Raw genomic sequence first — 13,132 nt, 5'->3', positions numbered from 1 at the left:
CAGCCCCCGCACTGACCCCCCCCAGGCAGCCTTCGGGGGCACGGGGCACCCCAAAGCGGTGCCAGGCCCTCACCAGCCCGGAGGAGACGCGGCGAAGCCTCCGGCACCGCTGCCCGCGCGGGACGCGGATCCCAGCTTCGGCCCCCAGCCGCGCACCGGGGCACGACAGCGGCTTTTGTAGCTCCCGGCGCGGCGCCAGGCAGCGCCCGCCCCACCGCCCTGATTATACCTGTCTGCAGCAAATTACAGAGCGGGGCCCCCGCTGCCGTCAGCACCCCGGGTTGGCCTGCCGGGCCCGGCGGGACAGGGTTTATTCGGGCCCGCGCTCATCAGCAGCGGGGGCGTCCCGGGTATCGCCGCCGCGGCATCGCCACTCCCGCCCCGGTCCCCGCGTCCCAAACGCCGCCGGAGCAGGGCCCGTGTGCCAGCTCCCCGCTCTGCTCCCAAGGAGCCGCCAAGGACGAGCAGGCCTCCCTCCCCCCGGCTCCTGCAGCAATTACGGGGCTTTATAAAAAAGTCGGCTGTTATTAGTGTTATTAGGCCAGGAGCCTTGGGAGCYGGGATAATTACAGGCGCTTGTGCAGCCGGGCGCGGGAAGGGGCCGGAGCGTGCAGGCGGTGGTGGGGGGTCCCAGCCGTTTCGGGGGCTCACGGGGCAGGGATGCCCCCGTCCTGCTCTGCTCCGGGCTGAGCTCTCGGCCCCRCACCGGAGCCTCCGCCCGGCCGGGCTCTGCGGAGGCTGCCAAAGTCCACAGGGCGCCGGTGGGGCTTGCAAATAAACCRAAATAAAAGGCGCTATCGGGTGCTGACACATCTGGGGCGCAGCGCGGGCAATGATTAACCCGGGAGGAAAAACCCGGCGTGTGCGGGGCGAGGAGGGGGCRCGCTGCGGCACCGATCCCCCCCGTGGCAAGCTCGCCGCCGGCAGCCTGGTACAGCCACGGCCGGCTCCACGCCGGGTATTTGCTCCGAGGTCTTCGGAGCGGGCTTGCTCCTGGTACGGCACTAGCCCCAGCAGCGAAGAACGAGCCGCCCTGGCATGGCCCCTTTCCCAGCCTGGCTCCCGCTCAGCCCTTTCCCAATGGAGATCAGCCTCCGTGCCGGATGGGCATCATCCCAGGGCCACCTCCATCTCCCCCCCGAGCCCCCAAACCAGCCCCTGGAGAAGAGAGATGGAGAAGCTGCCGGGAACAGGTTTATTGAAGTTAATGGGTGTCTACAGTTACACCAAAAAAAAGAAAATGTTTTTTAACGTTTTGCTTTAAAACTGCGCAGAGAGGCGGCGAGCCCAGGCCCGGCCAGGGAGGCTCCCGGCCGCAGCCTAATCCCTGCCCGTGTTTGCACAGGGGGAGCAGCCGGCTGGACGCACGCGGACTTCCCCGACGCCACTCCGAAGCGCAGTCCAGGTGGTTTCGGGGATGCTTTCCGCAGACCTCGGTCAGCAGCTCAAATTTGCTTGCTGACAGCTTTAAATTCCAAGTTCTTAAACTTATCTCCTACCCCCGACCAAAACAACAGAGCACGTGAAATAGCTGAAACATTCAACTAGGTGATTTTTCCCTTGGGATGTTTGTGCTCTCCTATCAATCTGACAGGTGAAAGAATAAAAATAAATAAATAAATAAAGGCTTCTCCTTGTAGAAGTAGTGACTGTTTAAGCACGTGATGAACAACGAAGCTGGAACTGGCTTGATGAAACAAGAGCTTGAAAAAAGCAAAGTAAAAGCTAAAACCTGCCGCTGTCTTGAAGGCAAAGCAAGAGATGGGGGAGAAACGTGGAAATCTCTGGTTTCTGCATTCAGCAGCAACACCGGGAAGTCCGAGGAGCACAGGGCACACGGGACGGTGCATCGGGATCCGGCAGCATCGGACAAGCAGGCCGGCTCCGCTTGGGGTTAATCCGGACCGTGTGGGGTTAATCCGGACCAGGCGGAGGCACCCAGGGAGCCCCGGCAGGGACGGTGCCGAGGCCTCGCCACCACGGCCGATGCTCCTGGCAGGCCTCGCTCCTCCACCCGAGTGCCAGAGACATCTCCAAGGAAAACAGCCCCGGGGCCACGTTTCCCCAAGCCAGAAACATCCCTTCCTCCGCAACGCGTCCTGGGCAGCGCGGCGGGGGAAAGGGAGGGCGTCCCGGGAGCCCAGCAGCGGCTGGGACGGGAGAGCAGCTCTCGGCTGAGGCCTCCCCGCTGCTACTGCTCGCTTTGCGTTGCCGGCAGGGCGTTGGATTTGGCAACGGAGAAGGTGGATTTGAACCAGGGGCTGCTTTTGTTTCCATGCACGGAGCAGAGACAAGAACCAAGAGGCAGGAGGCAAAGCACCTCCCTCTGCCCGGAGCCGCTCGCTCGAGGACTTTTTCCCAAGCCAGCTAGCGCCGCARAGTGCCCTTTTAAAGCAACAGGGAAAAGGAACCGAAGAAACCATATGTATACGCTCATCAAAACAAACTTAAGGAAAAACATTCCCCTCGCAGGAGACTCAACAGGAGCGGCTCGGGCGCCCCACGCCCAGGGACAGCCCCGGGACGAGGCCGGCCAGCGCCRCACGGAGCGCCGGTCCCCAGCGCTTCCCGCCCCGCCGGCTATAGGAAGAAGAGCTTGTCGCAGAGCTGGATGGCGGGCTCRTGGTGCAGCACCTGCCCCGAGAGGAAGGCCAGCTTGTGAGCGTACTTGCAGGGCGCGGGCGCCCGGATGGTGCCCGGCCAGTTCCAGTACAAGTGGCAGAGCTTGAAAGTCAACCTGCAAACAGCAAAAGCGGAGCGGGTCAGCGCTGCCGCCCCCCCGGGGGAGCCCAGCTCCCTTGCCGTYGCGTCCAGAAGCCGGCAGAAACGCTTCTCCCCTTCTCCCAAAGGCAAGGCTGTGCTTTGGTGCTGGCTCCAGCAGCCGCGGGGAAAGGTCTGCGAAGCCCGCGAGGCTACACCTGCTCCCAGGGGTATTTTCTTCCCGCCTGCGCGAGTTAAAGGCCGGGTTCTGCCCGGGTGCTGATGGTGCCCGATTGCAGCGCCGGTGCCCGAGCTGCTCCCCTGCGGCGGCACCCAGGCCGGGCCAGCGCTGGGCGCCGCAGGGTTCTGTTTACCAGCCTCGCAGCTATTTCTTGCTCAGAGATGAGTAAGAGGGATGCGATCCACCTCCTCCCTCTCGTTCCCTGTCAAGTCCTCCCAGCTGAAGCTCACCCCGTAATAGCAGGCAGCCCCACGCTCGCGCGGGTGCCGGCTGCCCTCCCGGCTCCCTTTCCAGGGAACCGTTTTGCAGTAAAACCAGGYTTTCGCCTCGGGCGCGGGGCGCTGCAGAACGTCAGGGAGGGCTGGGTACCCCTGCCGGCGCGGGATGCCGCGAGAGGCCTGCCCTTACCTCTGCAGGTGCTCGGAGCTGAGGTTGGCCGTGTTCAGCACGCAGATGTAGCGCGTGGGGACGCTGCAGCCCTGGCGGGAGCAATGGGCCAACAAAAAGAAATCCTCCCTGAGAGGGACGAAAGGAAAAGGTTTGCGCAAGCCGGGCGAGAGCACCCGCCGTTCAGCACGCGCCGGCCACGGCCCGGCCGCCGCTCACCACTCCGAGCTGGTGACCGTGTGGTCGATGACCGTCCCCGGCGGAGGGGACACCAAATTCTCCGCCACAGTCGAGTARAAGTTGGTGCTGATTTGCTTCTGCACCACGACCACCACCATGCTGGGCTTGTAGTCTGCGAAGGTGTCGAAGCACTTCTGCAGCTGCGGGATCTCGTACTTCACCACCGTGTCGAGCTGGGCGTCGGACACGCCGTCTCGGTAAATCACGATCTTCTTGGGCAGGCAGTGATTCACCTGGGGAAGCACAAACACGAGGCGGTCACGGGTGTTTTTCCCCAAACCCAAGAGGACGGGCTGGCAGGGCACAGACTCGCTCCCTGACTGCGCTGCCAGTGGGAGACTGGGCACGAAACAGCAGCGCCAACACGTCCTGGCTCGACTCTGGAGCATCTTGCCCGGGATGCAAAGCCAGCCAGGTCCCTGATCGCTGCTGGATCACAAACAACGGCTGCCCTCAGGGGCGCTGAATATTTCTGGCAAAACTCAGCCTGAGCAAATGCATTTCAAAGCGCGTTTCAGAGACTTTGGCAGGACAGAGAGAAGTGTTTGCTCTAACCCTGCCTATGGGAGATCCATCGTAGCAAACTTCCATTTTCCAGGGTGTTTCCCTAGCATTTGCAGAGGAAAAGGAAAAATGGCAAGAGCCGACAGCGCCTGTGAGCTGGCAGTGCCCGAGCAGAGCCCTGCTGCTGCCGGGCCCCGGATAAACGGCTGGGCCCACGCAAGCCGCACGCCCACGGCCCCTGCCCCGTCGCGCAGACCCCCGCGTCGCTTTTCTCACGCTGGGGACGCGGGACAACAGGACAAGGCTTAGTGGCTCAAGCGGTGATACGAGCAAAGGAGTAAAGCGGCACTTGCCCCAGTGCAAACTAATCCTCAAGGCAGGTTAGCGCGTTCCCGAGATAAGAGCGAGCCTCCTGGGTCACGCTTGGGTCACTTCAGATTTTGCATCCAGTCCAAAGTCTGCAGAGTCTATTTACTCACTTGCATGAATTTAGGCTGACTTTTTTTTAAAAATAGAAATGCTGAAGCCCCTCAGCCCGGAGGGCTTTCGGGCAGCCAGCACGTGGCACGCTGCGGGCTCTGCGGCTCCCTGCTCCCGCGGCCTCACCTCGTGGAAGCGCTGCAGGGCATCGGCCAGGCAGAGCCGCAGGCTGTCGGCGATCTCCTGGTGCGGCATCTGGAACACGACCCTCGAGTACCACTTCGTGAGGACCCTCGAGGCAGAGAGAGCCGAACGTTAGGCACCCGCGCTCGGGAACCAAAGTCCAGAGCGGTTGTGCAAACTGGAGTAAATTCCAGCTCGGCCTTCGCGGCCGCCTTTCCCAGCAGCACGGCGCAAAGGGCACATCAAAGACGACGCTCTGTGCTAGCGGCTGGCAACGCAAACGCCTTCGCAGACCTTGCTGAGCGCAGCAGCCAAGGGGAAGTCGTTACCTTCTCCCCTTTCTAGGAAAGGCGAGGTAGCACYGCGCAGGGACACGGCGGCAAACAAAGCGCTGGCGTTAGCACAGGGGAAAAGAAGGGCAAACAGGGAGGTGCGAAACGCCGGAGCCCAGCTGCAGGCGGGCACTCGCAGCGGGAGCGCAGCTAGGCTGGATGCCTGCACCCCGGGGGCCGGACGCCTGCGGGCAGAGCCGGCAGGACACGGCAGAGGCAGGGGAGAAGCAGAGCGCTCCCAGGCGGGAGCGACGTACTGATTCGTGCTGGCGACGAAGCCGATCACAGAGCGCGTTGTCCTGCTGTGGTTGTGGTACACGTCCATGCCGACGACCATCAGATGTTTCTGCGAAGGGAAAAGGGAGGCGGGAACACAGAGATGGAGTCAGGCACCAGCGCGACTCCCCGTTTCTCCGGGAGCCGTGTCCGAACACTTGGGGAATGAGGCTGAGGCCTGTGGCCTGTCCTGCCCCCGCTCTCTCTAGCTGCACGCACAGAGCAGAGCTGCCGTTCTCCAGCTTTGCAGAGGCTTTATCTGCATTCCCCGAGGGAAGCCTGTGATCACAATACCGCATCAGTCAAGGCGAGAAACTGCTCTTGCAGCCACCAGAAAGTCTAGTGCTTAACAACTGTGGATTTGGCCCTGCCAGCACAGAGCGGCCTGACAGCGAAGCAGGACATTCCCCCGCCGCCCTGGCTAGCATGCTAATCACTGCACCCTCCCTTCCCCGCGCTCACGGCCCTGCAAGGGAACAGCAAGAACAGTCCCCTGCCAGAGACCGAAGGGGAGGTTTCGGGGAGAGACTCAATGCCCCTTTCATTCGGCAAGCCTTCCCCTAACAGGGTCAGGGAACAGCCAAGCGCCTGTGCAGGCGTGTGCCAGGCAGGGGAGAGAAACGCAAAGTCAGTTTAGAGCACACAGCTTGCAAACTTGTTGCGCACGTGAGCACGCAAGCACGCGCGCGCGCGCAGAGGCTCCCGCGGCGGGGGGGGGGGGGGGGGGGGGTGGTGGGGGGGGGGGGGGGGCGGGCGGGGGGGGGGGGGGGGGGTTTGCACGCCTTACCAAGGGGATGTCGACTCCCCAGAGCTCCCCGCCCAGCTTGCAGTTCATCTGCAGCAGGACCTTCTGGGCTACGCTCCTCATCTTGCTGGCCTGGCCCATGAGGGACTGCGTGTTGATGACCTGCAGCGACGGGAGAAGAGGAAAGCGAGGCCGGAGGAGCACGCTTGACTCCCTGCGCCCTCCCCGGCTCCGCAGGCTGCCGCTTTCGAAGGGGAGAGCTCCCACGCCTCGAGGGCCCGGCAAAGCGCAACACCCACCTGCGACGGCACCGGGGACTGCACGCAGCACAGCTTCTTGATGGCGCCGTACAAGTCCTCCCTGTTACCGGTGGTGATGCAGAGCACCATCTGCACCTTTTGCTGCAAGGAAGCGAAGCCGGGGAGGAGGGAACATGCAGAGCCGCCTTTGCCACAGTCCATCCGCAGGCAGAGGCTGCTCTGGCCACGGGGCAGCCCAGCCCCAGTCCGAGATGACCCACGAACAGCAGCCTGACAGCCTTCCCCAGGGGACACGCCATTGCCGGGCTCCATCCAGCCTCCGGCCCTTTGCGGGTGCGTAGGCTAGCCTTGTTTAACGGCAGTAACGACCACCGAGGACCTGCCTGCTGCAAGACCCTGGGGCAGCAGGGCATTGCCCAGCCTCTGCGGGGCTGCCCGTCCCACCCGTAGGCAACGCAAGCCGGCCCAGGCAGGTCCCTCGGGCCGCAGGGAAAGCCCAGGCTGGGCTGCATCGGGCCGTTCACCCGAGGCAGGGGGGGGAAAACTTCCCCTCTCCTCACTGAAGGCCTCGGGAGACGAGGGGGCCGGTCCCCGCGGGGTTGGAAGCGAGCCGCCCTGCAGCTACCCGCTTACGGCCAAGGCCCGCCGCTACCTCGCTAGCCAGCACGCATCTGATGGTCTTGGCGTAGGTCTCGATCCGGTCGTCCTTCAGCTCCACCCAGGCGGGCGGGTTTAGCTGCATGCCGATGGGGCCGCACACCTTCTCCATCACGGCCACCAGCTCTTTCGCCAGGTCCTGCACGCGCTTCGGGTAAACCAGCAGCCAGTAATTCATGGCAATCTAGGAGGGAGGCGAGGACAAGCCCTCGGGGTCGGACCGCGGCTCCCGAGCTGCTGCGTTCCCCGGCAAGCCATCCCGCTACGAGCCCATCGCACCCAGCCGCGGCCGCATCCTGCCGGGAGGACGGGGCAGCGTGCCCAGCACCGTCTCCTTTCTCTACCCCTGCAGCCTCCCAGCCCTGGCACTGCGGTTTTGCACAGAAGGAAACAAAGAAACGGAGACATCCAAGTGGCTCGCCCGGAAGCAAAGAGCAAGCCAGCAGCCCGGGCACACGGAGCGGGAGGAGCGCGCGGATGCCCACATGCAGCACTCGGCTCCCAGCCCGGCAGCCTCTCCCCATGCAGCAGAGAAGGGAAATTTGGGACAGGGAAAGCAACCCAAGGAACCTACTGGGCACACAGGAATATTCAACTCCTTCAGTCCAACGTGGCTGAAAACCTACAGTGACTTCAGGAGGAGGTGGGAAAGCAGACACCATGGCCACATACCTCTAACCTCCTTAGGAAGAACAGGCCAAAACATAAGGCCAATGTAAATAAATTGAGGGGTTTAGTTAAAACACAGCTCCGTGTCCAGACAGGARCGGAGCAGTCTGGATTCCAGCACTAAGAAAACCCATCCCAATTTCAAAACAAAGGGATGTTGTTTTAACAGCTGAGCTGAAGGGGCTGCCTGCTCCGCACGGCAGCTCCTCCTGCAGCCACCGCTCACCGTGGAGATGCAGACTTCCCGTATCACTTCCTTGTTCCAGTTCAGGTCTTCGGAGGGCGTAAAGGTGCTGTGCCTCAGGTTGATCCTTTCCAGGGGCAGGATTCGGCCCTGGGTCTGAAGAGCCGAAACTGAAAGTAATTCTGGTGCCCCCCACGCACAACTTAGACAGCCGCTGAGCCCAAATGCCTTTTTCTTGCAGCGAAAATCCAGGTGCCGGCAGCAGCCCTTACCCTGCAGATGTCCTTGTCCAGGCGCAGGCCCCAGCGCATCAGCTCCCGCGTGGCGTCCGGGTTCTCCTCGATCCTGCGCAGGAGGCTGCACAGGCGAGCGTAGTGCTGCTTGGGGCTGTGCGACATCTCGTACATCAGGTCCTGCGCCGGACACACGGGGGAGGAGGCACGTTTGGGAACCACAGCCCAGAATCCCCCGCCCCGCGCCGCATCCGAAACCCTGCGTGAAACCACAGTCCGACCTCCAGTGCCGGCTCCCCGGGAGAGGGAGGCAATGGCCGGCTGGGGCTCGGCTCTCCCAACCAGCCGCCCACCGGGCTGCATCTCCCACCAGGCGAACACAAGGGCAAAGGTTTAGGAGAGCCCAGCACGGGCAGGCGCAGCCAGAGGCCCRTCCCAGGAAACGGCCTGCCAAGCACCAGGCCCTCTCCCAGGATGCAGGCTCACGCGCGTGGGGACTGTCCGAGGCGAGCACGCTCTGACCTTCATCGCTCGATTGTCCTTCCTCATCTTCTCCGGGATCCCGGTCATAAAAGAGAGCTCCGGCACGAGCAGTATCGTGTTGAGCTGATGCTGCAGGGAAAGAGGCCAGGCCCTGTTAGCACGCTGCTGCGCACGGAAAGGGCGCTGCAAGCCCCTGCTCTCCCAGGGATGGGCGAGATGGGGGCTGGAGCGGCCGAGAGAGGAGAGACCGTGGGTTTGACCTCCCCTGTTCGGGTCCGGGGAGCCGCCAGCCCCATTCCTGCCTCGGCAGAGCAGGGTTCCCGGTGCAGAGATCGCGGAGGGGCCGGGACGCGCAGGGCTCCTCTGCGGCAGCCCTCACCTTCCCCTCYGGCGTCAGCCTCTCCTTGGGCCTGTGAATCAGCAGCGGCTGGTCCAGCTCTCTGACTGTGATCCCGTAGGTTTTGCTGGAAAAACGGCAGGGAGAGGAAACTACTTCACAAGTCGGTTTCCTGCTCCTGCACTAAAGCCTGCAGCTCGTCAGCCTCGGAAAAGGCTGTTCGGCATCCGAGCCGGGCGTCGGACCCTTCCTAAAGCTGAAGGAGCACTGATGCTACCTGTAGTAGTCCACGAAGGTGATCTCCTCGCCACTGGTCAGGGTGAAGCTGTCCTTGGGGGTCTTGTTCCAGTCAATATCGTCGATCTGGTACGTGTGGTTGTTGTAGCGGGTGATGACCACGCTGCCGACCAGCTGCTTGGTGCATTCGTCCTGGAAGCTGCTCGCGCTCTGCTGGTAGATCGCGTGCCTGCGGMGGGGAGAAAGTCAAGCTGGATTTCAGCTTCCTCCTTGGACGGGAGGCACTCGCAGCCCTGCTCCCGCTACCCCGCGGCAGCCCAGGAAGAGGTGCATGGAAAAGCCTCGCATTGCACGTTCAGAATGATCACGCTGGCTCAATGCCCTTTGCAAAACGGCACCAGGTGGTTCGCGTGCACCAAACCAGCGGTCTCATTGCAGAAGCCACGGCGGTTGCTAGCACTGGCTATTCCCCAGAGGCATCGGGGGCCTCAGGGAAAGCACACAGCACTGCCCTTGCCGAGAGCCGTCCCAGACGCCGGAAGGCAGCTCCCCAAGGCACCAGAGCCCTGCAGGGCTCCTCCAGGTTTTTCTGCTCTTACATGAAATTCAGGACAGAATCGCTCCGGATGACTTTGTGGATGACATCTACCRAGAGGAAGAGACCTCCGTCCCTCTTCCGGATGCTGACGGAGTACCCCGGCCAAATCTGCAGCCTTCGCCAAGGGGAAGAACCACAACAGAGYTCACGTTAACGCCAGAGCTGTCTGCGCGGCTGTGCCAGAGGAGCAGGGCAGCCGTCCTGCTAGCCAAAGAGCGTTCAAAACATACAGAATTTATTTCCCAGCTGGCTGCCAGCTTCCAGCTAATAACCCCTGAATTGCATTGCAGAAAATAGGCGCTCTGAGGTCACGCTAACCAGAGCTGGCCGACAGCAGGGCGAGAGCTAACCAAGCAAAGACTTCCGAGTTTCCAGACTCAGGTTACTGAGCTGCGACGGTGACAGAGCTGTCGGCCCGAACACGGAGCCGTGCAGGACAGCCCTGCTCTGTCACACGGACCGGGTGCACGGCCCGAGAGAGAAACTCATTGCGCCTGCCGCAGCCACAACTCAAGGATGCTCCTTAAGAGTCCCCAGCCTCGCAGCCCGGCTGCGTTCCCCCAGACGGACTCGCTGAAGGCCGGACACGTCCCCATCTCACGCTCAGCATCAGCACGCCTGAGCGAGCACGAGGGAGGCGATCGTGTCCAGCACCCACCTGTAATGCTGCAGCACGGCGGCCCTGGTAGGGTCGAAGAAATTTCTCCCAACGAGTTTCATATCTAAAATTCTCATCACTCTAGAAAAGAAAAACCAGCATCGTTTCAGGGCTCCGAGGGGAGAAAGGCTAACGCAGAGCGCGAAGGGGGCCTGGGCCTTCCCTCACCTCCTGAAAACCACGTTGTAGAAGGGGATGCACAGGTCCGAACTGGGCTCCAGGACCTTGGTCATCTGAATGGTTATGCTGATCTCCTCCCCGTCCGTCCTCCTCTGAGACTTCAGACCAACCAGCTGCGGGGAGAAGGTGCCTCAGGCCGGGCAGGAGGGATGCTCTCCTCCCCGGCACGCACGCACGCACGCAGGCTGGGCGCACGCCCACCCCTCCGGATCTGCCAAAACGGCCCCTCCTGCTGCAAAGCGTTCGCCCGGCTGCAGATTAACCCTCGGTGCCGGCCTCTGCGAGCCGGCCTGGCCGGCGCCAGCGTTACAGCTCACCTGCGGGAGCAGGACGGGCAGGTACAGGATAGCGCCGTCGAACGCGGTGACGTCTCCCGTCACCGCCTGGTGCTCCTTCAGCATCGCAAAGCGCATGCTCTTGCACTCCACGTCGGGGCTGCAGGACGCGAGCGAGAACCGTTGCATCTGCTGCGATCTCTGCACGGCGCGTGCTCGCAACCCTCCGCCCCCAGCCGCTCCCCGCTAAGGGCTCAGAAACCCCCGGAGCAGAAAAGCTGCAGCTAATCGGCTTATTGCACCCGAGGGAAGGCAGAAGGGAGGCTTCGAACCAGCTTTCCTCTGCAGCAGCCCTCCGGGCCTGCCCACACGAGCCAGATCGCGCCGTGTCCGCGCTGCCCGCTCCATCTAGCGGCTGCTCCGAAGGGCGCTGGAAGAGCCGGGCTTTCCCAGGGATGCGGCAGCGCAGGGCTGCGGCTGTGCAGGGCCCACCTGCAACCTCGCAGCCCAGCGCCGTCGTTCCCGACTTGCGGGAGGAAAGCTCGGCCCCGGCATCCCGCCCTCCCAGGAGGGATGCTCCCGGCGTGCCGGCGGCATGGCACGGCACGGCACAGCGCCCGCCGGGTGCCACTACCTGAAGGACACGTGGTACTGGTAAACGGCTTCGTTCTGGCAGTGGATCTTCACCACGTTCAGGCCCAGCGGCGAAGCGGCTCCCTTCGACGCCGGCTTCGCCGCTGCCGCTCTGCAGGGGAGATGCACAAAGGCGGGTCGGCGCCTCCCCGCGCTCCGCAGCCGGGGAAGGAGAGGAGCCGGCGCGGACGCCGCCAGTGCTTCACTTACTGCCTGCCGGCGGCCGGGGGGAGGTCGGGCGCGGGGGCGAGCAGCGGCGGCGGCGGCAGCGAGGGCTGCAGGGCGGGCAGCGGGGCGTCCCGGGCGGGCAGGCGCGGGGCCGCGCCGCCGAGGCTGGCGCTGAACAGCACAGCTCCTCTGCCGGGGGGGCCGGGCGGCACCTGCCCGCCGCCTCGCCGGAGGATCCTGCATTCCCGCCGCGGGGCAGGACAGAGAGCCGAGTCAACGATGCGCGTGCGCCGGGAAGCTCCCGACGACGGTCCCGGTGTGCGGAGCCCCGGGCGGCGCTGCAACCCGCCGGCGCAGGGTGGGACGGGCACCGCGGAGCCGGGGGCGGCTGCGACACCCCTGCTGCGGTTGGCACGGAGCCGCGAGAGGCCTGGCGCTCCGGCCGTGCAGTGCTGCCGCCCGCAAGCAGGCTGCAGCAAAGCGCTTCCAGGAGACGGGAGCGCAAAACCCGGCCCGACCGCCGACGCCGACATCGGGCGCTGCACGGGCAGCGGGGCTCCATCGCGCTCACGGAGCATCTTTATCCCTCCCCGGCCCCAGACCACCTACGAACGCGGCCCTGGAGCGCAGCTGCCACTGGTGACCCAACAGCCGGAGGGACTCGGGCCACTCCCGTCGCTCGGAAAAAAAACACGGCATCATTTTTAGCACCCAGCTGGATGCGGCTTTCGGCCGCCCGAGCCCCGCGGGAGCCCGGCTCGGCCCCACTCACCTGCCCCGGGCACCGAGCGTCGCGTCCCGCTCGCCGTCCTCCGCCGCGGAGAGGGGCCGAGCCACTGCCACGCTCCGGGCCCGGCCCGCGGGAAGGGAGAGGGGTTGGGGGGCCAGTGGGGGGCCGAGGCCGGGTGGAGGCGCGGCGGGAGCTGACCCACCGCCGGGCCCGTCCCCGCGCTCCAAGGCGGGATGCGGGTCAGTCCCGAAGCCAAGATCCCACAGCAGGGAGGAGAGCGACGCCTGGGAGGGAAGCGGCTCCTGCGGAGAGAAAGCTTTAGGGCAAACGGGGGAAGCTTTGGGCCGCGCCGGGCGGAGCGCTGCTCCCAGGCCTGCCCGGGACATGCTGGCGGCGTTCCCAGTGGGATCACAACCCCGGCGGCAGCGCCGCAGAGAAACCCCCATTCCCAACCTTTCCCCAAGGATCGGCTGGGCTGCAGGGAGAGGGGGGGGGCATCCCTGAGAGCCTGTTCCCGAGCGCTCCGGAGGGAACGCTCTGGGAGATCCCGCAGGCAGCTCCTCCCCTCCGGCTTTGACGCCTCCGCCCGGGATTTCATTGCGTTTCCCCCCACCCCACGAGACCCACGGCCCCGGCGGGTGCTACTGCAGCCGCTACCTGGCGCCCGGGCCCCGGCAGGCGCTGGGCCTTGCCCAGGGCCCCCAGCGCCCTGCCCAGGGTGGGGGGTCCAGGGGCCGCCCGGGGCCYGGGAGCAGGGCAGGGCAGGCGGAAGGGCCCGGCGCCCCGGCACGGGGGCCTCCGG

The 13,132-nt window shown here is 64.5% G+C and overlaps 1 protein-coding gene across 1 annotated transcript in view; it reads right to left on the bottom strand.

The window, feature by feature from the left end:
• Positions 1-1,203: 1,203 nt before the first annotated feature.
• Positions 1,204-13,132, bottom strand: part of PIWIL2 (piwi like RNA-mediated gene silencing 2) — a 13,691-nt gene continuing 1,762 nt past the window's right edge. Inside the window, exons 2-19 of the mRNA XM_026081680.1 lie at positions 11,434-11,544; positions 10,842-10,959; positions 10,513-10,637; positions 10,345-10,425; positions 9,688-9,801; positions 9,129-9,317; positions 8,894-8,978; positions 8,554-8,643; positions 8,071-8,211; positions 7,841-7,954; positions 6,941-7,129; positions 6,328-6,429; positions 6,071-6,190; positions 5,265-5,353; positions 4,679-4,784; positions 3,548-3,801; positions 3,350-3,457; positions 1,204-2,737 (exon numbers count right to left, since the gene is read on the bottom strand). Of these exons, the coding sequence (XP_025937465.1) occupies positions 2,581-2,737; positions 3,350-3,457; positions 3,548-3,801; positions 4,679-4,784; positions 5,265-5,353; positions 6,071-6,190; positions 6,328-6,429; positions 6,941-7,129; positions 7,841-7,954; positions 8,071-8,211; positions 8,554-8,643; positions 8,894-8,978; positions 9,129-9,317; positions 9,688-9,801; positions 10,345-10,425; positions 10,513-10,637; positions 10,842-10,959; positions 11,434-11,544 (2,293 nt within the window). The 3' untranslated portion in view covers positions 1,204-2,580. The remainder of the gene's footprint in view (positions 2,738-3,349; positions 3,458-3,547; positions 3,802-4,678; positions 4,785-5,264; positions 5,354-6,070; positions 6,191-6,327; positions 6,430-6,940; positions 7,130-7,840; positions 7,955-8,070; positions 8,212-8,553; positions 8,644-8,893; positions 8,979-9,128; positions 9,318-9,687; positions 9,802-10,344; positions 10,426-10,512; positions 10,638-10,841; positions 10,960-11,433; positions 11,545-13,132) is intronic.

Source organism: Apteryx rowi, unplaced genomic scaffold (assembly GCF_003343035.1).
Source record: "Apteryx rowi isolate R43461 unplaced genomic scaffold, aptRow1 scaffold_56, whole genome shotgun sequence".
Classification (NCBI taxonomy): domain Eukaryota; kingdom Metazoa; phylum Chordata; class Aves; order Apterygiformes; family Apterygidae; genus Apteryx; species Apteryx rowi.
The sequence above is the reverse complement of the archived record's forward strand: the minus strand, read 5'-3'. Positions and strand labels throughout refer to the sequence as shown.